The 26,011-nt window shown below is 48.7% G+C and overlaps 1 protein-coding gene across 1 annotated transcript in view; it reads right to left on the reverse strand.

Annotated features, from left to right (window-relative positions):
• Positions 1-26,011, reverse strand: part of LOC110486262 (inactive phospholipase C-like protein 2) — a 96,588-nt gene that overhangs the window by 24,640 nt on the left and 45,937 nt on the right. Inside the window, exons 2-3 of the mRNA XM_090196327.1 lie at positions 14,443-16,932; positions 1,205-1,408 (exon numbers count right to left, since the gene is read on the reverse strand). Coding sequence (XP_090052453.1) covers positions 1,205-1,408; positions 14,443-16,932 — 2,694 coding nt within the window. The remainder of the gene's footprint in view (positions 1-1,204; positions 1,409-14,442; positions 16,933-26,011) is intronic.

Consider the following 26,011-nt stretch of genomic DNA (forward strand, 5'->3'; position numbering starts at 1 on the left):
GGTACACACACACACACACACACGCACACGCACACGCACACAAACGGATACACACACACCCGCAAACACTGGAGCCTCTGTTTTTGAGAGTGGGGCGTGTGCCAATGGACTAATCTTTGGAAGCACACAGTAACACTCAGCTGACTGACCCTGTGCTCAGGACAGGCAGCCTCTGTCTCAGACACACTCAGCCTCACTGTAGATTCATCTCCTCAGCTGTCGGGACTCTGCTAGCTAACGCTGGGAGGCTGGGAGCACAGGAATGTTGCAATGGAACAGCATTGGAATTATTTTTAGGCCCTTCATTTAGGCTCTTCATTAAAGCCCTTCACATGTGAATGTAATGTACCGGGGCCATAAGAGGTACTCAAAGACAAGCCCAGGGAGAAAGCTGATTAAACTACAAAGCTATTTAGAGCCTCAGCTAAGGGACTTATATGAGGTTGTTGCACTCTAGGTGTCGGCAATAGGAGTGACTGGGATATGAATGGTAATGTCATGTAGCTACAACACCACAACAGTTCCTCTCTGATGACCCAGTTCAATAGGTCAAACCAATCTCCATCAGGGAGGTGGAATAGTGGGGCGTTGACTTGCTCTGAGCGCTGGGGGGGAACTTTAACCACCCCTGTGTTGGCCTGCACCAGCAGGTGCCTGGTGAATAATGAATAAGCTGGTTGTCATCACAGATCAGACAGCAGCCAGGATGGAGAGTGACGGCTTGGGGAGACACAGGGCATGATGGGATGCCGCGCGGAAACACAGCAGGGTGAACCGCTCCGGGATGAGTTAGCGTTTATCACAGCGCTGCAGTGAGCTATAGGAAATGGTTTGTTCACTCCCTGTGGTGGAGGTCATCTGTGGCATGTTGCCTTGCTGTGTCATAATGTGCTAACAATTTATAACATTTTCCTACACTGATAGTATTATTTCAAGGCATAGTGTGCAACAGACTCTTAAGACGGTATAGTGCACGAGGGTGTTGTAGCTTGTCACCTTACCAGGTTGTGAAGCGTTTTTCATTCCAGAGCACCTTTTTAGTGAATAACGTTTCCCACGCCTATGAACCGCCAATGAACGTTGCGCTTGCGTCACTCGTTCAGCATTTACCCACAAAGCGTATCTCTCTGAGTACAACATAGACCTCAACAGAGTGGTAGCTCTGCAGTGCATGTTATGCCTATGTGGTGCTGCTATAGCGTACCATGTCGTAGGCGTTGAGGACCTTGCGGAGCAGCTCGGGGACGGGCCCTTGGGCCTCCATGGTGGGGTAGGCTTGACTCAGGTCCACGGTCACCCTGAGCGCTCGCTCGCTGTTCATCAGCCACGTGGACACGGTCAGGATACACTGCTTCATGTTGGCCGCCGGCGTCAGACCACACAGCTCCTTGAACGACACCATGGCATTCTGGTAAATAAACAGAGAGGATCATGGATGAGGGTTAGCATCACGGGAATCTGTAAATATTGAAAGAGATTGTAAGATAGCGGACCCAAGGGACAATTCAAACACAGAGAGGATGGTTTATTGATTCCAAGAGGATCATGGGACAAGTTCACCGTTATTACTACATTGCCCACAGCAACTTAAAAAACAATAATCATTGTGACCAAAATGTCCCACAAGATCGTACTCTGCACATGAGATAAATGTGGTCGACCGTATCCTGATACTCTTCTCAGGCCAGAGAGAACCTCGGGAGAGGAAGAACGGTCCTGATTACATTTGTGTTCATTAGTGAACCGAGCGTTTCCCATGACATCACAGCCTGCTCGTTCAGTGGTGCAACGCGGCCCAGGAGCCTCCACCTCAGGCTGCCTGGCCCTGGTTCTGGCCCTGCCACAACGCCTGCCTCTCTGCCTGCACCTCCAGCCCTACGTGGCTGTTCACATCACAGCCCAGCATTGCTCCCTCCAGCATGGGAACCTGAGCCCTGATTCGGGCCCACTGGGCCATTCACACAGTACATCACCATTCACTGGCCCATCCAAACAGGGGAAGGAAAAAAAGCAATGAGGGATGAAAGAGAGACCAAAATTGGAAAGATAGAGTGAGAAGGGAAGAGAGGGATAGAGAAGGGAGACGGGAGGGAGGGAGAAAGAGAGACAAGTGGGGAAAATCAGTCGTAAGAGAAAGAGGAAAAGCGGGAGAAAAAAAGGGAAAGACAGAATAAAAGAAGGAGGGTGAGAAACAACAGACTGAGGGAGGAAGAGAGTGTGGTGATGGTAGTTTGGAAGTGGTCAACAAACCAGGCAGTGTGGGAACCGGGCTGTGTCCCCCTGCAGGACCTCCGGTCCAGGAGAAAGGCTCTTTTCTCCCCCTGGAGGATGGCTGTCATTTTGTGGGCCGACATAGGCATCTGTATGCACACACAGCCTCAACTAAAGCTATTAACACCCTCCGGCAGAGGAAGCACAGCCAAGGAGAGTGGCTTTTACTGTTGAATGGGAAATGGAGAAGACGTGTATGGGTTTCTCACTGTAGTGTAGGTGTAGATGTGTGTGTGTGCATGTGCCAGTGTGTGTGTGTGTGTGTTCGCGGAAGTGTGTGTGTTTGTGTATGCGTGCGTGTGTTTCTTTGTGCCTGTGTGTGTGCGCATAGTACGTTTCTGTGTGTGTCTCTGTATGTTTGTGTGAGTACACGCCCCTGTGTCTGTCTCTGTATGTTTGTGTGAGTACACGCCCCTGTGTGTGTCTCTGTATGTTTGTGTGAGTACACACCCCTGTGTCTGTCTCTGTATGTTTGTGTGAGTACACGCCCCTGTGTGTGTCTCTGTATGTTTGTGTGAGTACACACCCCTGTGTCTGTCTCTGTATGTTTGTGTGAGTACACGCCCCTGTGTCTGTCTCTGTATGTTTGTGTGAGTACACACCCCTGTGTGTGTCTCTGTATGTTTGTGTGAGTACACGCCCCTGTGTGTGTCTATGTATGTTTGTGTGAGTACACGCCCCTGTGTGTGTGTCTGTATGTTTGTGTGAGTACACGCCCCTGTGTTTGTCTCTGTATGTTTGTGTGAGTACACGCCCCTGTGTGTGTCTCTGTATGTTTGTGTGAGTACACACCCCTGTGTCTGTCTCTGTATGTTTGTGTGAGTACACGCCCCTGTGTGTGTCTCTGTATGTTTGTGTGAGTACACACCCCTGTGTCTGTCTCTGTATGTTTGTGTGAGTACACGCCCCTGTGTCTGTCTCTGTATGTTTGTGTGAGTACACACCCCTGTGTGTGTCTCTGTATGTTTGTGTGAGTACACGCCCCTGTGTGTGTCTATGTATGTTTGTGTGAGTACACGCCCCTGTGTGTGTGTCTGTATGTTTGTGTGAGTACACGCCCCTGTGTTTGTCTCTGTATGTTTGTGTGAGTACACGCCCCTGTGTGTGTCTCTGTATGTTTGTGTGAGTACACGCCCCTGTGGGTGTCTCTGTATGTTTGTGTGAGTACACGCCCCTGTGTGTGTCTCTGTATGTTTGTGTGAGTACACACCCCTGTGTGTGTGGTTGTTGTTGCTCTATACACTCCATACTGTATCCAGACTGCAGGGGCCACAGAACCAAACAGAACAGTTAGCCACTGTCTTTAATTATCCTCATCCCTTCCTCCTCTACCCCTCCAACATTACATTCCCCAAATGAGAACTGCGTGTCTGGTTTCACTGCTGTTTTTGTTCCCCTCTCGCATCCCCCCCCCCCCCCCCCCCCCCTCTCTCTCTCTCTCTTGCTCTACTCTCTTTCTCTCGCTCTCCGGACTGCAGTTTGGAGTTGGGAGTGAATGCAGCAGGCCCTTTACTGGAACGCATGCTGCAGGAACAGAGTATGGGGCCGTCTCTCTCTCTCTCTCTCTCTCTCTCTCTCTCAATTTAATTCAAGGGCTTTATTGGCATGGGAAACATATGTTAACATTGCTAAAGCAAGTGAAGTAGATAATAAACAAAAGTGAACTAAACAAAAACAGTAAACATTACACTCACAGAAATTCCAAAAGACATTTCAAATGTCAGATTATGTCTATATACAGTGTTGTAACAATGTGCAAATAGTTAAGGTACAAAAGGGAAAATAAGTAAACATAAATATGGGTTGTATTTGCAATGATGTTTGTTCTTCACTGGTTGCCTTTTTCTTGTGGCAACAGGTCACAAATCTTGCTGCTTCACCCAGTAGATATGGGAGTTTATCAAAATTGGGTTTGTTTTCAAATTCTTTGTGGATCTATTTTAATCTGGGGAAAATATGTGTCTCTAACATGGTCATCCATTTTGCAGGAGGTTAGGAAATGCAGCTCAGTTTCCTCTAATTTTGTAGGCAGTGTGCGTATAGCCTGTCTCTTTCTCAATAGCAAGGCTATGCTAACTGAGTCTGTACATAGTCAAAGCTTTCCTTAAATGTGGGTCAGTCACAATGGTCAGGTATTCTGCCTGTCACGAGTCCGACCGAGGGTGTTTCCCTTTCCCGGGCAGGTGGCGCTCGGCGGTCGTCGTCACCGGCCTATTAGCTGCCACTGATTGTTTTTCCTTCCCCTCCTTGTATGTTGAGTGGTAGCACCTGTGAATGTTTGATTAGTTTGTCTTTATTAGACAGCCGGCCCGCCTGGTTGTTGTGCGGGATTATTTCTATGTAAACCTTCGGCTCTGTGGTATAGGCACGTGTTAGTGTCCGGTCGGGATTGTTTCCCATTGTACATTTTGATTTCCCTGTGTTTTGGGAGCGTAACGTTTTTGTGAGCACCCTGTGGTGCATTGGTGCGATTAAAAGACGCGCAGCATTGAACTCTCTGTCTCCTGCATTTGACTCCACACCCACGACACCCGGAGCATTACAGAATCCCGCACCTATCAAATTGATGGAGTCAGCAGGAGCAGCAGCCAACCCTCTCCCATCGATGGAGGAACGGGTTCTCCACCACACCACCGTCCTTCATCGGATCGGATCCGCGATGGATCAAGTGATGGAGAGAATGGACAGATGGGAGAGGAGTGGGCTCCTCTCTCCACCTTCGGCACCCACGGTTCCGGACTCCCCATCTCCCGACTCCAGCACCCTCCGTCTGACGCTACCGAGGGCTTATGATGGAGCGGCGGCGGGTTGCCAGGGGTTTCTGCTCCAGCTGGAGCTATACCTGGCCACCATCAGACCCACTCCCTCAGGAGAAGAGAGGGTGAGTGTCCTCATCTCCTGCCTCACGGGTCGTGCCCTGGAATGGGCGAACGCGGTCTGGAATGGTCCAGACTCAGCGCGGGAGCACTACCCAGAGTTTTCCCGTCGCTTCCGCGCCGTGTTTGATCACCCTCTAGACGGCCGAGCGGCGGGAGAACGACTATTTCACCTCAGGCAGGAGGCTTGCGTCCGTGTATCGATTATAGAGGTCTATAGAGGTCTAAACGCCATCACAGTGGGGTATAGTTACCCTCTACCTCTCATCGCTACGGCGGTGGAATCGTTCCACGGAGCGCAGTTCTTCACAAAACTGGATCTCAGGAGCGCGTATAGTTTGGTGCGTATTCGGAAGGGAGACGAGTGGAAAACCGCATTTAGTACTACATCAGGCCACTATGAGTACCTCGTCATGCCGTATGGGTTAAAGAATGCTCCAGCCGTTTTCCAATCCTTTGTAGACGAGATTCTCAGGGACCTGTGCGGGCAGGGAGTGGTGGTTTATATCGATGACATTCTGATCTACTCGGCCACTCACACCGCGCATGTGTCTCTGGTGCGCAAGGTGCTTGGTAGACTGCTGGAGCATGACCTATACGTCAAGGCTGAGAAATGCGTGTTCTCTAAACGAGCCGTCTCTTTTCTGGGATATCGCATTTCCACCTCGGGGGTAGTGATGGAGGGTGACCGCATTAGGGCCGTGCGTAATTGGCCGACTCCGACCACGGTAAAGGAGGTGCAGCGTTTTCTGGGTTTTGCCAACTACTACCGGAGGTTTATCCGGGGTTTTGGCCAGGTAGCGGCTCCCATCACCTCACTGCTGAAGGGGGGCCCGGTGCGTTTGCAGTGGTCAGCAGAGGCGGACGGAGCATTCAACAAGTTGAAGGCGCTGTTTACTGATGCGCCCGTGTTGGCGCATCCGGACCCCTCTCTAGCATTCATAGTGGAGGTGGACGCGTCCGAGGCTGGGGTGGGTGCCGTGCTATCACAGCGCTCGGGTACGCCACCAAAACTCCGACCCTGCGCTTTCTTCTCAAGGAAGCTCAGCCCAGCGGAGCGTAACTATGATGTGGGGGACCGGGAGTTGCTAGCGGTGGTTAGAGCTCTGAAGGTGTGGAGACACTGGCTTGAGGGGGCTAAACACCCCTTTCTCATCTGGACCGACCACCAGAATCTGGAGTATATTCGGGCAGCTAGGAGACTTAACCCACGTCAGACAAGGTGGGCCATGTTCTTCACCCGGTTCCGATTTACTTTGTCTTATAGACCGGGCTCCCAGAACGTGAAGGCTGACGCACTGTCCCGCCTTTATGACACGGAGGATGGGTCCACCGAACCTACTCCCATCCTTCCCGCCTCGAAGCTGGTAGCCCCAGTGGTATGGGAGGTGGACTCGGACATCGAGCGGGCGTTACGGGCTGAACCCGCGCCTCCTCAGTGTCCAGTGGGGCGAAGGTACGTGCCGCTTGGTGTTCGGGACAAACTGATTCGGTGGGCTCACGTCCTACCCTCCTCGGGTCACCCTGGGGTGACGAGGACAGTGGGGAGCCTTCAGGGGAGGTATTGGTGGCCTACGTTGGCTAAGGACGTTAAGGGTTATGTCTCCTCCTGTTCAGTGTGCGCTCAGAGTAAGGCTCCTAGGCACCTTCCTAGAGGGAAGCTACAACCCCTCCCTGTTCCACAGCGGCCATGGTCACATCTGTCCATAGATTTCCTAACCGATCTCCCGCCGTCTCAGGGGAACACCACGGTTCTGGTAATTGTGGATCGGTTCTCTAAGTCCTGCCGTCTCCTCCCGTTGCCCGGTATCCCTACAGCCCTACAGACTGCGGAGGCGTTATTCACCCATGTCTTCCGGCACTACGGGGTGCCGGAGGACATCGTTTCTGATCGGGGCCCCCAATTCACGTCCCGGGTATGGAGAGCGTTCATGGAACGTTTGGGGGTCTCTGTCAGCCTGACCTCCGGTTATCACCCCGAGAGTAATAGGCAGGTGGAGAGAGTGAACCAGGAGGTGGGTAGGTTTCTGCGGTCGTATTGCCAGGATCGGCCAGGGGAGTGGGCACGATACATTCCCTGGGCTGAAATGGCTCAGAACTCACTACGCCACTCCTCTACTAACGTGTCCCCTTTTCAGTGTGTGTTGGGGTACCAGCCGGTCCTGGCACCATGGCATCCGAGCCAGACCGAGGCTCCTGCGGTGGAGGAATGGGTACAGCGCTCCAAGGAGACCTGGAGGGCCGTCCAGGAATCTCTACGACAAGCGAGTGGACGGCAGAAGAGGAGTGCTGACCGCCACCGCAGTGAGGCCCCCGTGTTTGTACCGGGGGACAGGGTCTGGCTCTCGACCCGAAACCTACCTCTCCGCTTGCCCTGCCGGAAGCTGGGTCCGCAGTGTGTAGGGCCCTTTAAAGTCCTGAGGAGGATAAACGAGGTGTGTTATCGATTACAACTCCCTTCCTATTATCGTATTAACCCCTCGTTTCATGTGTCTCTCCTCAGGCCGGTGGTAGCTGGTCCCCTGCAGGACAGTGAGGTACCGGAGGTCCCTCCCCCCCCGCTGGACATCGAGGGGTCCCCGGCGTACACGATCCGGGCCATTCTGGACTCAAGACGCCGGGTGAGGGGCCTGCAGTACCTCGTGGACTGGGAGGGGTACGGTCCGGAGGAGAGGTGCTGGGTACCGGTGGGGGACATCTTGGATCCCTCCATGTTGAGGGATTTCCATCGCCTCCATCCGGATCGCCCTGCGCCTCGTCCTCCGGGGCGACCTCGAGGCCGGTGTCGGCGCGCTGCGGGAGCCACGCGTCAGGGGGGGGGTACTGTCACGAGTCCGACCGAGGGTGTTTCCCTTTCCCGGGCAGGTGGCGCTCGGCGGTCGTCGTCACCGGCCTATTAGCTGCCACTGATTGTTTTTCCTTCCCCTCCTTGTATGTTGAGTGGTAGCACCTGTGAATGTTTGATTAGTTTGTCTTTATTAGACAGCCGGCCCGCCTGGTTGTTGTGCGGGATTATTTCTATGTAAACCTTCGGCTCTGTGGTATAGGCACGTGTTAGTGTCCGGTCGGGATTGTTTCCCATTGTACATTTTGATTTCCCTGTGTTTTGGGAGCGTAACGTTTTTGTGAGCACCCTGTGGTGCATTGGTGCGATTAAAAGACGCGCAGCATTGAACTCTCTGTCTCCTGCATTTGACTCCACACCCACAACACCCGGAGCATTACACTGCCACTGTGTACTCTCTGTTTAGGGCCAAATAGCATTCTAGTTTGCTCAGTTTCTTTGTGAAATTCTTTCCAATGTGTCAAGTAATTATCTTTTCGTTTCCTCATGATTTGATTGGGTCTAATTGTGTTGTTGTGCTGGGGCTCTGTGGGTTCTGTTGGTATTTGTGAAAAGAGCCCCAGGACCAGCTTGCTTAGGGGACTCTTCTCCAGATTAATCTCCTTGTAGGTGATGGCTTTGTTGTGGAAGGTTTGTGAATTGCTTCCTTTTCGGTGGTTATAGAATTTAACGTCTCTTTTCTGGATTTTGATCATTAGCGGATATCGGCCTAATTCTGCTTTTCATGCATTATTTGGTGTTTTATATTGTACATATTGTACATATATTTTCAGAATTCTGCATGCAGTCTCAATTTGGTGTTTGTCCCATCTCTCTCTCTCTCTCTCTCTCTCTCTCTCTCTCAAACACACACACACACACACACACACACACACACACAGTGTATGCGCATACACACACAAACATATCCACGCAAAGGCACACACACACAAAGGAAAGAGAGAGTTAAATCCTAAATAGCCTGAATCGATTTCCTGCCACTCCTACAGAGCCTCTCTGTAACGGCCAGTCTCCTCGCCCACTCTCCTCCTCTCCAATCCCCTGTAAGAGGAACGCACTTCACTCGGTTATTGTTCAGAGTAGATCACCTGGAAAAGTAGTTATTTGAGATGATCAATCACTCTTTGTCAGAGGTCACTGAAGTGTGATAAGGCATTTCTTAATACCATTCCATGCGTATTATGGGGTGTGACTGTAGGCAAAAAATAATAATAATAATGTAATTTATCAGATGCTCTTATCCAGAGTGACTTACAACTGGCCAGAGTGACTTAGAGCTGGCCAGAGTGACTTACAGCTGGCCAGAGTGACTTACAGCTGGCCAGAGTGACTTACAGCTGGCCAGAGTGAATTACAGCTGACCAGAGTGACTTACAACTGGCCAGAGTGAATTAGAGCTGGCCAGAGTGACTTACAGCTGGCCAGAGTGACTTAGAGCTGGCCAGAGTGACTTACAGCTGGCCAGAGTGACTTACAGCTGGCCAGAGTGACTTACAGCTGGCCAGAGTGAATTACAGCTGGCCAGAGTGACTTGCAGCTGGCCAGAGTGAATTACAGCTGACCAGAGTGACTTACAACTGGCCAGAGTGACTTAGAGCTGGCCAGAGTGACTTACAGCTGGCCAGAGTGACTTACAGCTGGCCAGAGTGACTTACAGCTGGCCAGAGTGAATTACAGCTGACCAGAGTGACTTGCAGCTGGCCAGAGTGACTTAGAGCTGGCCAGAGTGACTTACAACTGGCCAGAGTGACTTAGAGCTGGCCAGAGTGACTTACAGCTGGCCAGAGTGACTTACAGCTGGCCAGAGTGACTTACAGCTGGCCAGAGTGACTTAGAGCTGGCCAGAGTGACTTACAACTGGCCAGAGTGACTTAGAGCTGGCCAGAGTGACTTACAGCTGGCCAGAGTGACTTACAGCTGGCCAGAGTGACTTACAGCTGGCCAGAGTGAATTACAGCTGACCAGAGTGACTTACAACTGGCCAGAGTGACTTAGAGCTGGCCAGAGTGACTTACAGCTGGCCAGAGTGACTTACAGCTGGCCAGAGTGACTTACAGCTGGCCAGAGTGAATTACAGCTGACCAGAGTGACTTGCAGCTGGCCAGAGTGACTTACAGCTGGCCAGAGTGACTTACAGCTGGCCAGAGTGACTTACAGCTGACCAGAGTGACTTACAGCTGGCCAGAGTGACTTGCAGCTGGCCAGAGTGAATTACAGCTGGCCAGAGTGAATTACAGCTGAACAGAGTGACTTACAGCTGGCCAGAGTGAATTACAGCTGACCAGAGTGACTTACAGCTGGCCAGAGTGAATTACAGCTGACCAGAGTGACTTGCAGCTGGCCAGAGTGAATTACAGCTGACCAGAGTGACTTACAGCTGGCCAGAGTGAATTACAGCTGACCAGAGTGACTTGTGTGTGTTTCCGTGTACGGCCAACATTTGAATTAAAAGACTGCACTACACTCCCGAGTGGCGCAGCGGTCTCAGGCTGTGTCACAACCGGCCGTGACCGGGAGTCCCATAGTGCGGCGCACATTTGGCTCAGCGTGGTCCGGGTTAGGGGAGGGTTTGGCAGGAGGGGCTTTACTTGGCTCATCGTGCTCTAGCGATTCCTTGTGGCGGGCCGAGCGCCTGCAGGCTGACTTGGGCCGTCAGTTGAACAGTGTTTCTTCCAACACATTGGTGCAGCTGGCTTATGGGTTAAGCGGGTGGGTGTTAAGGAGCACGGTTACGCGGGTCATGTTTCGGAGGACGCATGACTCGACCTTCGCCTCCCGAACCCGTTGGGGGAGCTGCAGCGATGAGATAAGATCGCAACTGGACATCGTGAAATTGGGAAGAAAAAGGGGGTAAAAGAAAAATAAAATAAAAAGATTGCACTATACAGTATCAATCTGCATGTATACCTTTACGCATGAATGGGTGTGCTATTGTGGTGCTATTTTGCTGCTATTGTGGTGTTATTTTGCTGCTATTGTGGTGCTATTTTGCTGCTATTGTGGTGCTGTGACAGTGTGTGTTGAGGTTTCTCTCATTACCATCCACCCTCAACACAGGCCTTTGTGAAGAAGACTTGAAGTCTCCTTGAAGTCTCCCTTCTTTACTCTGTCCTGTGTGAGTCAGTGGCTGTGTGTCTCAGGGAAGAGGAGGCTCTTTATTGGAGGCCAGACTACAATGTGTGACGCTGCCAGCTGCCAGCTCTGGTCTCCTCTACAGGTGATAATATCATCCAATGGGATTTGGCTCCCCTCGCCTCTGGGTCCTCCTGCCCCTAGCACCACAACCTCTACCTTCACTTATACGGGTACAGGCAGGGTCCATCTGGGGAGACCATCTACAAGAAAGCATTGATGCCAACCACAGTGTGCCATGCACACCACAGTGTGCTCCATCTCCACATCAGGCCTCTCTTTTCAGTCTATTGAAACGGCTGTTTGCCCGTTTCTATCTCTGTTCCTCTGAGGGAGATGGACATTTTACATCTCCCTTTATGGAACAGGGGCTACTGCGGTGTAGTCTACACAAAGGCTGGCAAAAACACAAGCACACACACACACACACACCTTGTCACCTGCTGTACCAGTTACCAAATCGTAATTGTCTTCTATTTTCCCATCATAATTGTCTATTGATAGGAAAATGAATAGCTCCTGCATGCACACAAAAACGTCACAACTAACATGTCTCGCTTGTGTATCATTTCCATGCTTAGTATAGACCCCCCCCGCCCCTGATTTAATGTGGGGGTGTTAGCTTAGACTGAGTCATTGTCACTGGCCTATTTTGAACATTGTGCAATCCCAACTTCTGACTCACACACAAGCACAGCTTTGAAATATAATGACTGGTGACACTATATTTGGATAGAGCATCTAGAGATGGTGTTTGTAATTACAGACTATCAGTAACATTTCAGCTATCTACTAACCCTACACCTATCTCTAACCCTAAACTTAATCCTTCTCCTAACCCTAAATGTAGTCCTTACCCTAACCCTAAACCCTAACCTCAACCCTTACCCTAATCCTTTTTCTAAACCTCAACCTAAACGTAACCTCAGCAAGCAGTTAGTATGCCCATCAGCACGGTATCTAGAGATGGAAAAGCTGGACTATCCAAAATAAAGTGTGACAAAATGATTAGCTGACAGTATCTGTGTCAGGTATCTTGCTTCCATCCCCATCTAACAACTGCATGAGGCTTGTATCGAGTCCCAAAATATGTCCAGCTGAAAACATTTCTCTAAACATAGTATTTACTGGTATAGATTGTATCCGGTCATTTCCCTGCAAATTACCCTCCACTTATCACATATAAGGAAAACTATTCCCCAAAATCACCGTTTTAATTTTCCGTCTGGAACACAACAACATCTCCTTTTTCTGTAACAGTGCCTGGGTAAACCAGATACACTTTTTGGAAAATAGAGAGTCAAGATCATCTGCATCAATTTCCACAAATGAAAAATGTGTGACAGCATGCCACAGGATCTCTAATCACATCCCCTGCTTAGTTATTGTGGTTCTTGGCTCTTATTTGCCATGTCCTTGGGCCTAGATTGAGGTTGGCTGGCGGGAGAACAGACCCACCTACCACAGCTCTCCAGCGATGCTGGGTTTTAGGCTAAGACAGAACAACAAACAGGTATGGAGGCAGTCCTAAAGGCTCTGAGAGGATTACCAAGTATAGTTCCTGAGATCAGGAATCAATTGTGCTGATATCTGGGGTTGTGATTTGAAAAACAGAGCATCTGGAAGCTGAGAAAGTAGGTAGCTCTATGTACCTGGGTTCATACCGATCACAGACTGAAGATACATAGTGACCTAGTTTCCTTCCTTCGCTAACTAACACAACGTCTAACAATCATACATTTGTTACATGTGTTATTTACTGGTACAACAATAGCTTTTTCAGCGCTTGGAGAGACCATGTAAAAAATTGCTGCCAATAGTCATAATAAGTACTGATCTGAATTTCCCTGAGACCTAGCTATGGGTGTGCATTGCAGCTCTCTTTTATGTAAAACTATCGTCTCAACCCTTGAGAAAACACATTTGCATGAACGCCATTCATAACAAACTATCATCACAGAAATATTCATTAAGAAAAGATCCTTCTTCAGAAAAAAAAGAGAGCTATTGTCAAGTTGATGCAGCTACAGTACTAAAGCGATAGACGGAAACGGAGGATTCAAACCCTATGACTATGCAGCCTAAGCTACTGCCAGTTTGAAATGATTTGAAATAGGCCTAAATCCCTCACATGAAACAATAAGTGCTCATGAGCTACTGTAGTAAAAGAAGGAAATCCAATGAAGAAAGATAGTAGAAATGGAGCTAACAAAGAATAGAGGGAAGACACAAATAGAGAAATGTGTTTTATGATGCTCCGTGTTTTCACATGTTTATACATTTTCCAAGAGCTGTGGCAGTTTGTTTATTAAGGAACCAGGTCCATTCCTCGGGCAAATCGAGTGTTGTTGATGGTGTTACCTGGGATGTAAAGCAATGTCAGCAAACTATGAGTCAACGTCTGACCCCGATCAAGTTCAAAGTATCCAGAGAAATAGTCTATTCTCAAATCTGTCAGACAGGAACAAGAGGCCTGCCAGTCTAAACCAGATAGCTGATGTACAAAGTACACAGGGCGTGTAAAGCCTCCTCTCTTCCCATCTTTATCATCACACAGACAGACAGTAGACCAGACAAGACAGAGAAAAGCTTCATTTTACGCCCTTCAATCATGACAACAACAATTACAAGCTGTACTCGAACTGCCATCTTCTCCCGACAAAACATCTGAAAATAAATTGTTACGAAACATAAATTGATGGCCACTTATAATCTCAGGGGTGGGGGTAGAGGAGGAGGGGGGGGGGGGTTCATAACAAACTATTATGAAACATGACTGGTTTGTCATTTATCATTTCTGTAGGGGGTTCATAAGGGTGCTCACAGAGCCTAACACAGACCATCATCCGCTTAATGACGACACTTTGCATAAGCCTTTTAATTGTCCAGCTTTACTGACATTCTCATTTATGGCTCCTGCCTTTTACATCATGTAAATACAACACAATTAGCAACTCTTCTCTATCCATCGGAGCGACAGACAGAGAACGAGCTGAGAGTGACCTCAACAACGTTTGGTTTCTATTCAGAGGTGCTGAGGGGTCACCTGTCTAGCTACTACTTGTGCTATACTATTTCTTCCCAGGCTCCCTCACTCCTAATTGGCGTCTCCTTCTATCGCTTGTGGAATGATTGAACAGTTTTATCGTATTCCATTACGGAAATGCAGCCTGAGAGGCAATCACGACTGCTTAATATCTCCACACAAGCTGATGTCATTTCCAGATGTAATGTATGCAAGGGGAAGTGCCTGCCTTTAATGCTCCTTCATAATAATTTATAAAAATGTGTACATATAATGAATGTTAAGTACTTTACCTGGACGTTCTCCCGGAGGTCTGTGGCTTCCCTCAGAGGCTGGGTGGAGGCTCTGAAGAGCTCGTCTACCACCTTGATACCGGTGGTCTTGCTGGAGGTGTACTCACGAGCCTTCTTGCCCTTCCTCACCGACAGGCCTCTCTTGTGGGCCTTGCCCCCTCCCCTTCTGTTGGTGATGGCCACATGTACGAACAGGGTACAGTTGGGTAGGAACTCCCCCGTCAGCGACTGCAAGGGGACATGCCTGTAGCCCGGCTGCAGACATTCAAAGGGGATTGTGTACTGGCCGATGAACTCGTCTCCGATGTAGTCGTCGTCCAGCACTACGAAGCGTAGCACCGCCAACTCCGGCAGGTTGATCTGGAACTCAAAGCTCTCGTCGAAGACGGGGTTGTCCCCGTTTTGAGAGACCGTCTTAGTCCTCTGCTCGGCGCAGTCAGCCGGGATGCCGTGGATCTCTGCATAGATGTAGGGTTCCACCACGTCTCCCTTTGCAGCGGAGCCCCTGGGCTTGGGCAGGTTCTGCCCGCTGATCACCTTGATGTGGAGAAGCTGGGCGGACACCCCTGGTAGGGATTCCCTGGCGTTGGCGCTGAAGTATGACACCTCCTCCCTCATGATGGCTGGCCGCAACACGTAGCCACAGTTCCCGTTCTGCCTGAACCATCCCAGGTTGAGGTCCATCATCAGGCCCGGGGTCTGGTAGTTCATGGCTACAATCTGGCAACCACACTTCCAGAAGTCCTGGGGGTTCATGTTACTGGCGTCGATCCGCATCGGAGTGGGGTACACCCTGGAGAGAAAGCGCTTGTTGTAGCACACAAAGTCCTCGGGGAACTCGTTGGCGAACCTGTTGGCGTCGACCTCATTGAAAGAGCACATCTCCCAGTATTTCTGATCCCTCTTGGAGATGTCAAAGTCCCTGAACTGCACTGACTTACAGAGGGAGACCAGGTCCGACAGTTCCTTACACAGCCTCAGCCGTTTGCAGCCAAGGCCGTTGAGATGGTCCTTATCATCTGCCCCCACCCTCCTGGACATCTCCAGACCCTCCTCCTCATCAGTCACCTCCCCCTCTGACTCGGGGTAGTTTGGGGGCAGCCGCTTGCCCTTCAGCAGGATCTTACCCTTGAGTTCCTCTGGGGAGGGTAGGTAGTGGTCCTCTGAGCTGGGGGCATCCAAATACAGCTTGTCTCCAAGGATCTTCTTCATGTGCTGGGCCATGACCCTCTGCTGGGGGATACAGCAGTGTGTCACCAGGCAGAGGATGAGGGGGTACTCAGAGCTCTCAAATGCATACTGGTTTATAATATCCAAGACCTTGCAGAGGGCTAGCTGAGATGCCACCGAGTTCCCCACGTACACCACAGGTTCGTTGTCCGGGCCGTCCCACACAATGACCTCCAGGCTGCGGCAGCCCATCTTCAGGGCCCGGATATAGCTGCTGATGTCGGAGGAGCCCCAGAAGTGGTCCTCGAGGAGGGAGGCGTTGTGCGAAGAGTTGATGTAGTAGTGGGAGAGCGGCTGGCTCATGTCCTGACACACCCGCTTGTGCTGGGGGTCGAAAATGTGACACTCTGAGGAGAGGAGGTAGTGTGTGAAGCCATCAATGGAGAGGCTGGCCTTCTCCCGGCCCTCGGCGGACGGCTCGTACTTCTGGACGATGCACCGGCACATGTCCTCCGTCACGCCCTCCATGCCCTGCTCCACCTCCACAAACAGCATCAGGTCCTTGCTGTCCAGGTACTCCTTGTTGCTGGAGAACTGCACCAGCAGGAAGAAGATCTCTGGCCTCGTGCACAGCTCGCAGTAGGCCTCCACAAAGGTTTCCATGTCAATGTCCTCCCCATATTGGTCTTTGGCCTTCTGGAGCTCCTTGAACTTCAGCTCTATCCGGGACTCCTTCATGCCCGGATTGAGCCCCCTGATGATCTGGGTGGCTCTGAACAGGTCGATGTGGCCATTCCTCTCCATGTCAGCCAGCTCAAACACCGATCCGATCCAGGAGGTCCTCAGGCTGGGCTGGCTAGGCTCAACCACATCTACTGTGTGCCTCCCGTAGGAGACCAAGTAGCGGAGGCCCATCACCCAGGTGCTGACCACATCAGCTGTGCTGGCCACCAGGTCCAGAGACTCATAGTTGTCCCCGTAGATGATGGAGAAGGCACACTCTTCTGGGAACTGGTCGGACAGGCCATTGCTGCGCAGCACAGGGGTCTTCTTCCCCAGACGGACCTCCTTGATGCTCTTGATCTCCAACTTGGCTTTCTCTGAGTCCTTCTTGGAGGGCTCCCAGCGGAGCCAGTGCATGTCGGGGTCAAGGAGGAAGTAACGGTTGTACATGCGCGAGTTGGAGCGCACCTTCTTCATCTCGCAGCCCTCCATCATGAAGGCCATGCAGGCGGCTGTGCTGTTGATCTTACGGTCGTTGGGCATGGAGCTGAAGGAGACAGTCTTCTTCTGCCTCACCTGCCTCTGCTTGGAGCCATCCTGGAGAGAGTGAACGAGAGAGAGAGATCGAGAGAGCGTTAGCAACACATTGACTTTTCTCATTCCAAACACATCCACATAAAACAGATTGATGAGACTGATATATAACTTTGATGACATAAGCCAGGAGAGTCAAAAACTAGGGAGACAGAGCAGAGCAGACCTTTCATCGCAAGGAGAGTTTACACCTACGTGGATGGATGTGTACACTGTGGACACAAAGTTTCAACACAGACTGTCCCTGTGCTGCTGGCAGGTAAAGATGGATCGGATTTACCTCCGTCAGAGTTCTGCTAAACCACACTGGTCCTGACAGCAGGCATTAATAACCAGTCATCAGAAGACCAGTTATGGAGGACATGGTGGGCATTTGTGTTTTCACGCAGCCGCCACCTTCCTTCCCCTGCTCACCCCTCACCAAGCCAAGCCCCCGGAGGCTTGGTCATTAGCGCCAGCCCAGTGCCATGGACGCCCCATGCCCCACTGCCAGAAGAAATAACAAAATCAATGCTATTTTTAACAAGATTCCTAACATTGTGCAACACAAAGACATTGGCCTTTTGGATGATACTCAGATGCATGTTTAAAATGTATATTTCCTTGTCTGATTATTCAGCTCCCAGTTTACATTGTGTAACTGCGTGGTGAAGGCTCCCACGGTCTGTCCTCAAGACAAATGGTAATATAATGCAGGCCGCCCGAGGACTGTTTCCGTTTAGAAGTGCAGCACTCAGTTTAATGATAGGCCTGTAAGACAGCGGATACCATTTTGTTTTGGCTAATGTTTCAATAGTTTAATTCCTCAAACACCCCTAAGGGCCTTCAAAACTAATTTCCAAACTACAATAGAGCTGCAAATGAGATTCTGATATTTTTCTTATTGCACACTCACAGGACTCTACACATTCACACACTCACACACACACACGCACGCACGCACACACACACACACACACACACACACACACACACACACACACACACAAATATCGTATTGGAATTGATCAATACTTACTTACGTTCTAGTGTTCTTCTTATTCTTTTTTTTCTTGTGTGTTTCTGTTCTACTTTACTTTATTTGATAGTGCTACATATATTGATTACTGCATTTTTAGAATAAGAGCTTGCAAGAAAGGCTTTTCACTGTACTTGTGCACGTGACATTAAAACTTGAAACTTATCAGGGGGGGGGGGGATTCATTTACTTTGTATATTCATTTCCTTGTTAGAGGCAGACAACAGGCACTAGCAGAGCCTGTCTGCAATATTTGCAAAGCCCAGTGCACTTCTAATTAGTCTTATCTCCCTCAGTAACTCCTGGGCAGCTCTGGATCCTTACAGATTATAAGACTGGGGAGACAGAGATAATGAGAGAGAGATAAACAGAGAGAAATAGAAAGACAGAGACAGGCAAAGAGGCTCCATACCTCGTGCCAAGAAATGGGGAAACCTTCATTGTAACTGGCTTTCAGACCTACCACTGTACAGTATAGTAGATATTGTCCAATATCCCTATTGGACCTGTGTACTAAGATGGAGTGAGATAACACACACAGACACAGGGAATAATGACATCTGTGACACTAACTATTCCAAATGTGTATGAATCTGTACATCTCCTTACTGAAAGATAAAGTGGGAATCGACTTGTAAGAGGTTTTCATGAAGGCAAATCAGACATAACGAGCTATCGGCTTGTCACTTGCCAACGACTTAACTGAGCTCCAAAATCTTTCATGACACTAAATGGCGGAAAGATACTCAATCTAGCTCACTCACGTTCTACTGTCTGTGAATCTGAACTTCTTGTGAATCCTCTGAGACTTTACTTTGTGTTTTGGGAGGGAATAAGGTCACAGGGTCATCCAGGAGCGTGTATGTTTGCCCCTCCCCTCCCCACCTCAGCAGATGCTTGTCCATACCTGATAAATGCCCCCCAGAGCAAAGCCATCCATCTTACACCTGACAGGCAGTGGCAGACGATGCATATCTCCGTGAAATGTCAACAGAGTACTGAGTGTAACGCAAGCGTTTTATTTTCAAAGCCTTTAACATTTAATTCAGCTTTGTGTCATGTTCATTTTTTTATTTTTGAGACCCGCGGAAACAACTTTTCATATGACCACCACAACATGTCAAATCCTCAAAGCGGCGCCAGTTTGTCAACAAGAGCTCAGTTCTTATTATCGGATGTATTAGGTTACAAAATCCGACTTCTTGGACATAATGTTAGTGATATGTTAGGAAAAGGCCCCACTGAACGACTCAGAACACATTTGTCTTGGTAAAAAAAAACTTTTAAAACATAGGGAAGTGAAACACTCTGGGCAGAGTGGGTGAATATCATTGAATTTCAACCTTTTGAAGTCAGAAGGTATTAGCCCTGGTTGAAAAGAATGAAATGCCTAGTCCATTATGGATTCTCAGCACAGCATGTTAAAGCGTCTCAGTAACAGATGGAGTGTTGGGGACCAGTACACAGACCACCCAGATCAAAGGGTAAGCCCAGCAGGCGTTTAAAAAAAAGCCTCCAGTCAACGGCGAAAACAGGCCTTTGGCTTTACCAGGGCACCGCACCACGGGGGCAGTGTCATGGGAGCCATAAACAATCTAAGGAAGGATAAATGCAGGTGTTTGTTTTTCGTTTCCCCTTTCCAATAAATTCTTGGCATTTGCATTCAGTTGTTGTGCGAAACAGTGGCAGGAATCATCGGGGTATGGTAAAACATAAACCACCTGCAAGACGGTCTGTTGGTTCAGTTGGAGGGAAGAGAAGCGCTACTTCACTCTCACTCAACAGACACCAGTGGTACAATAATAATAATAATAATAATCATAATAATTTGTCCTACAGTGCCTTGCGAAAGTATTCGGCCCCCTTGAACTTTGGACCTTTTGCCACATTTCAGGCTTCAAACATAAAGATATAAAACTGTATTTTTTTGTGAAGAATCAACAACAAGTGGGACACAATCATGAAGTGGAACGACATTTATTGAATATTTCAAACTTTTTTAACAAATCAAAAACTGAAAAATTGGGCGTGCAAAATTATTCAGCCCCTTTACTTTCAGTGCAGCAAACTCTCTCCAGAAGTTCAGTGAGGATCTCTGAATGATCCAATGTTGACCTAAATGACTAATGATGATAAATACAATCCACCTGTGTGTAACCAAGTCTCCGTATAAATGCACCTGCACTGTGATAGTCTCAGAGGTCCGTTAAAAGCGCAGAGAGCATCATGAAGAACAAGGAACACACCAGGTAGGTCCGAGATACTGTTGTGAAGAAGTTTAAAGCCGGATTTGGATACAAAAAGATTTCCCAAGCTTTAAACATCCCAAGGAGCACTGTGCAAGCGATAATATTGAAATGGAAGGAGTATCAGACCACTGCAAATCTACCAAGACCTGGCCGTCCCTCTAAACTTTCAGCTCATACAAGGAGAAGACTGATCAGAGATGCAGCCAAGAGGCCCATGATCACTCTGGATGAACTGCAGAGATCTACAGCTGAGGTGGGAGACTCTGTCCATAGGACAACAATCAGTCGTATATTGCACAAATCTGGCCTTTATGGAAGAGTGGCAAGAAGAAAGCCATTTCTTAAAGATATCCATAAAAAGTGTTGTTTAAAGTTTGCCACAAGCCACCTGGGAGACACACCAAACATGTGGAAGAAGGTGCTCTGGTCAGATGAAACCAAAATGGAACTTTTTGGCAACAATGCAAAACGTTATGTTTGGCGTAAAAGCAACACAGCTGAACACACCATCCCCACTGTCAAACATGGTGGTGGCAGCATCATGGTTTGGGCCTGCTTTTCTTCAGCAGGGACAGGGAAGATGGTTCAAATTGATGGGAAGATGGATGGAGCCAAATACAGGACCATTCTGGAAAAAAACCTGATGGAGTCTGCAAAATACCTGAGACTGGGACAGATATTTGTCTTCCAACAAGACAATGATCCAAAACATAAAGCAAAATCTACAATGGAATGGTTCAAAAATAAACATATCCAGGTGTTAGAATGGCCAAGTCAAAGTCCAGACCTGAATCCAATCGAGAATCTGTGGAAAGAACTGAAAACTGCTGTTCACAAATGCTCTCCATCCAACCTCACTGAGCTCGAGCTGTTTTGCAAGGAGGAATGGGAAAAAATGTCAGTCTCTCGATGTGCAAAACTGATAGAGACATACCCCAAGCGACTTACAGCTGTAATCGCAGCAAAAGGTGGCGCTACAAAGTATTAACTTAAGGGGGCTGAATAATTTTGCACGCCCAATTTTTCAGTTTTTGATTTGTTAAAAAAGTTTGAAATATCCAATAAATGTCGTTCCACTTCATGATTGTGTCCCACTTGTTGTTGATTCTTCACAATAAAATACAGTTTTATATCTTTATGTTTGAAGCCTGAAATGTGGCAAAAGGTCGCAAAGTTCAAGGGGGCCGAATACTTTCGCAAGGCACTGTATGTGTTTTTTGCATATCCCACTCCCCCTGACACACCCTTGGAGAGTGGGGTCACGGCCAGGGGTCAGCCATTATTGACTGTGACCCTGGAGAAAATGAGGGTTAAGTGCCTTACTCAATGGGACATCAACAGATTTTTTTTAACCTAGTCAGCTCGGGGATTCCAACCAGCAAGCGTTCGGTTACTGGCCCAACGCTGGCCCAACGCTAGGCTACTTGCCCCCAGCCTAACAGGTGATATAGAGGTGAAGGGACTGTGTGAACCACTTCACAGAGGGAGTAAGATCATGTCCCAAATGACACCCTATTCCCGAAATAGTGCTCTACTTTTGATAAGGGTCCAGTGCACTATATAGGGAATAGAGTTCACAACATCATGGAACACCACACCACCACCCGCCCTGCATGGGCTCCCCATCCCCTCCCCCTGCTCCCTTTCCTCCGACACACTCCCCTCTCTCCCCCTAGCGCCCACATCGATGACGCAGGGGGCAATAATTACGAGATCACATTTCACCCCCATCCTGGACTCTTTAACCATGGCTTCCAAGTCCCTCCCCATTTGGCTTCTTCACAGGACAAGAAAACTACAGACGGTGTCTGAAAGGTCAAAGGGTGTGGGTAATCTTGTGTTTCATTAGCCGACCATCCGTGAAGTTATAATTAGCTTGAGGGCTCAGCAGGACAAGCTGTTGCTCTCTGATCTCCCTACATCACATTAAAGCAGGCACACAGAAGGTGTGTGTGGGATCTGTGTGTATACATGCCTGGGCGTGGGTGTGTGTGGACTACAACACTTTCATTGTCACACAGATACTGTTTTGTTGCGTTTTCGTCTTGATTTAACCTACAACAGCCGCATTGATTGCCAGAGATGGTTGGAGAACTTTGGGCTTTGTTGTTCAATTGTTCAATTAAACCACAGCCTTAAAAGGACAGCAGGAGACAAGAAGGTCACGATAACAATCAACAACAAATAAAATCAACAAGAAATGAAATACAGTAATTAGTCACTTAGGACGAAACTCCCGACCCTTTCACATGTTTTTCTCGGCCTCTTCCGTTTAACCTCCAATTCCTGTTTCCTAGACCCAAGCACAATGCACACACCAATAAACCCATCCATGCATCTCTCTCTCTCCCTCTCTGTCTCTCTCTGTCCGTCTCCCTCTCTCTGTCTCTCCCTTCAACCCCTTCACTTCATGTTCTCACCCCTCCCTCCAGGCTGTTTCCTGGCAGAGGTGTCAGTTAGTCCCATCCCCGTTCCGGTGGTCAGCTCAGCTGCAGGTCAACTTGGCCAAATCTCGCCTCCCTCACCTGTTGCTGCTGTTGCTGGGGTGACAGGGGGTATTTTGGTAGTCGTGTGTGAAGGCGGCTGAGCGGCCCCCAGCGGGGTTCGGGGTTTGGTGGGGATGGGGGGTAAGGGGGGTTTATGACTGGGCCTGATGGAGGGGTGACGCTGATGGGGACAGGCAGGCTGTGAGACAGGCCCCATCGTCCAGTGAAGGGCAGCGTCACACCCGCTCTCCTCACATCAACCCTGTCTGTCTGTCTGTCTGTCACACGCTCCTCTGACTACCGCTAACCCATAAACAGGTCCGACGTGGACAATGATCCCCACTTAACTTTAAAGACAACCAGTGTGACCAGCCTTGTGAGGTCCACTGTAGCGGGTACACAAGACTGGTTTGCTAGATCTGGACGAAGATATGTCCTGTTTGACATAAAAGGTTGACTCGATTGGCTGAAAGTCAAGTCAGTTTATAACAGAAATGTATTTATTTCATTTTTTATTTCACCTTTATTTAACCAGGTAGGCCAGTTGAGAACAAGTTCTCATTTGCAACTGCGACCTGGCCAAGATAAAGCAAAGCAGTTCGACACACACAACAGCCGATGGAGTAAAACAAACATACAGTCAATAATAAAGTATAAGCAAGTCTATATACGATGCAAATGAGGTGAGATAAGGGAGGTAAAGACAAAAAAAGGCCATGGTGGCAAAGTAAATACAATATAGCAAGTAAAATATACTAATATACAATATACCACGGCTAAGGGCACTCCAGGCACTCCACATTGCGTCTTGCCGAAGAACAGGCCTTAGCCGTAGTATATTGGCCATATACCACACCCCCTCGGGCCTCATTGCTTAAATATCCCATTGACTGCATATTATGAACCTTAACCACCTCCCATAGGGAAGACTTGGGAGGCTGCTGCAAGGTATATGTACTTCTTTATCCATCACTAGGATCCATCACAGAATCCATTAGCTCCTCTCCAAATCGCCCATACCTTTCTCATGTGTCCCTACCCTCTGTCTATCATTCCCTCCCCCAGTCCGTGTCGTTGTAGGAATGTGTCATTGTGGCCCTGCCTGCCCCTCCCCAGGGCCAGATGGGAGTCTGCGAAGGACCTCGGGGGTGCCCTGTCTGCCTGACCTCTCCCACTACAACATGGCTACACAGGGCGGCTCAGAGAGAGAGAGAGGCAGTGGAGCTGCACACTGCTCTTACATACACAAACAAACAGCTCAGACACTCAAATAACACACATCTCCACACAGGATAGATAAGGCTGCTGCCACATGCCAATGCACAGGCCTGTAGAGTGTGAAAGCCAACTGTGTGCTTTGCTGTGCTGAATCCACAGCGTTGAATAGGACAGTGATGACTGCGTCCCCGTAGGGATGGTTATCTCTTCCTGTGGGACTTATTGCTCCATTCACTACGCCACTGCACCGGCAGGCCTGTCTGGGATGCTTAGTACTAGAGCAAAACGGCTCTGCTAAAGTCCTTGTACTACATCCTCTGCAACAAGTAGAATGTCATGAAGAACTCCATGGAACTCTAGCTGGAGCCATGAATAACACCCACCACAGGGCCGTGGGGGAAAGGGAAGAAAAGAGGGGAGTGGATGACGTCCTCTTTCTCTATCTCTCCAAACACACAGTGACTCATGGGGGAGATGAGCAGAGGAAGGGATCAGAGCATGAAAGCCTACACACAGACACACACAATGGGACAAGCAGTCACGGCTCCGGCTACGCTACACAGTCCTGCATACATACAGTACATACAGGCAGAGGAGCCAGACAGCCATAAGCCTGGTGGATTTGACAGGTCAGCGCGGCCGGTGAGGTGAGCCCTGCAGCTTGTCCCAGCACCATGACAGGTCATCAGGGGTTAGACTCCACTGATCTGGTATTACCACACCATGCAGGCATTACCCAACCCCCCCCCCCCCCCCCCTTTCCCTCATCACCATCACACACCGGGTGATACCTGAATCCAGCTACAGCCTGTGCTGAGCACACATCACTCACCTTTTACAAGGGCAAAACGCAACAGAGCAGGAAAGAGCAGGAAAGAGCAGGAAAGATGTGGAAAGAGATTGGCGAGGAGAGAGAGAGAGAGGGGAAGAGAGAGATTCACACAGCCCGTGTCAACATTCTGGTATTTGTTAAGCTAATCTCTCACATGAAGGCAGTTTAGAGTCTCACATGGTGAGTTTGAATCTCACCCACGCGGAAGATGTTCATGAGAAAACCTGTCTTAGCAGAATCTCAGCGAGCCAGTCTGAGGAAATCCCACTCGGCGAAGCCATCCAAACCCACAACTCAGCAGCATTGTTCCAGTTTTAACAGACATACTCTACCACTCAAAAGCTTGAGGTCACTTGGGAAAAAAAAGTCCTTGTTTTCCAATGAAAACATACATGAAATGAGTTGCAAAATGAATAGGAAATATAGTCAAGTCATTGACAAGGTTATACATAATGATTTGTAATTGAAATAATAATTGTGTCCTTCAAACTTTGCTTTGGTCAAAGAATCCTCCATTTTCAGCAATTACAGCCTTGCAGACCTTTGGCATTCTAGTGTTCAATTTGTTGTGGTAATCTGAAGAGATTTCACCCCATGCTTCCTGAAGCACGTCCCACAAACTGGATTGGCTTGATAGGCACTTCAAACTGCTCCCACAACAGCTCAATAGGGTTGAGATCCGGTGACTGTGCTGGCCACCCTATTATAAACAGAAGACCAGCTGACTGCTTCTTCCCTATGTAGTTCTTGCATAGTTTGGAGCTGTGCTTTGGGTCATTGTCCTGTTGCAGGAGGAAATTGGCTCCAATTAAGCGCCGTCCACAAGGTATGGCATGGTGTTGCAAAATGGAGTGATCTCCTTCCCTCTTCAAGATCCCTTTTACCCTGTAGAAATCTCCCACTTTACAACCACCAAAGCACCCCCAGACTAGAGGTCAACCAATATTGATTTTTCAACACCGATGCGATACCGATTATTGGAGGACCAAAAAAAACCTGATACTGATTAAATCGGACGATTGTTTTATATAGATATTTGTAATAATGACAATTACAACAATACTGAATGAACAATGAACACTTATTTTAACTTAATATAATACATAAATAATATCTATTTAGTCTCAAATAAATAATGAAACATGCTCAATTTGGTTTAAATAATGCAAAAACACAGTGTTGGAGAAGAAAGTAAAAGTGCAATATGTGCCATGTAAAAAAGCTAACGTTTAAGTTCCTTGCTCAGAACATATGAAAGCTGGTGGTTCAATATTCCCAG

The sequence above is a fragment of the Oncorhynchus mykiss genome, chromosome 13 (assembly GCF_057628025.1).
Source record: "Oncorhynchus mykiss isolate SJ-2025 chromosome 13, ASM5762802v1, whole genome shotgun sequence".
NCBI lineage: Eukaryota > Metazoa > Chordata > Actinopteri > Salmoniformes > Salmonidae > Oncorhynchus > Oncorhynchus mykiss.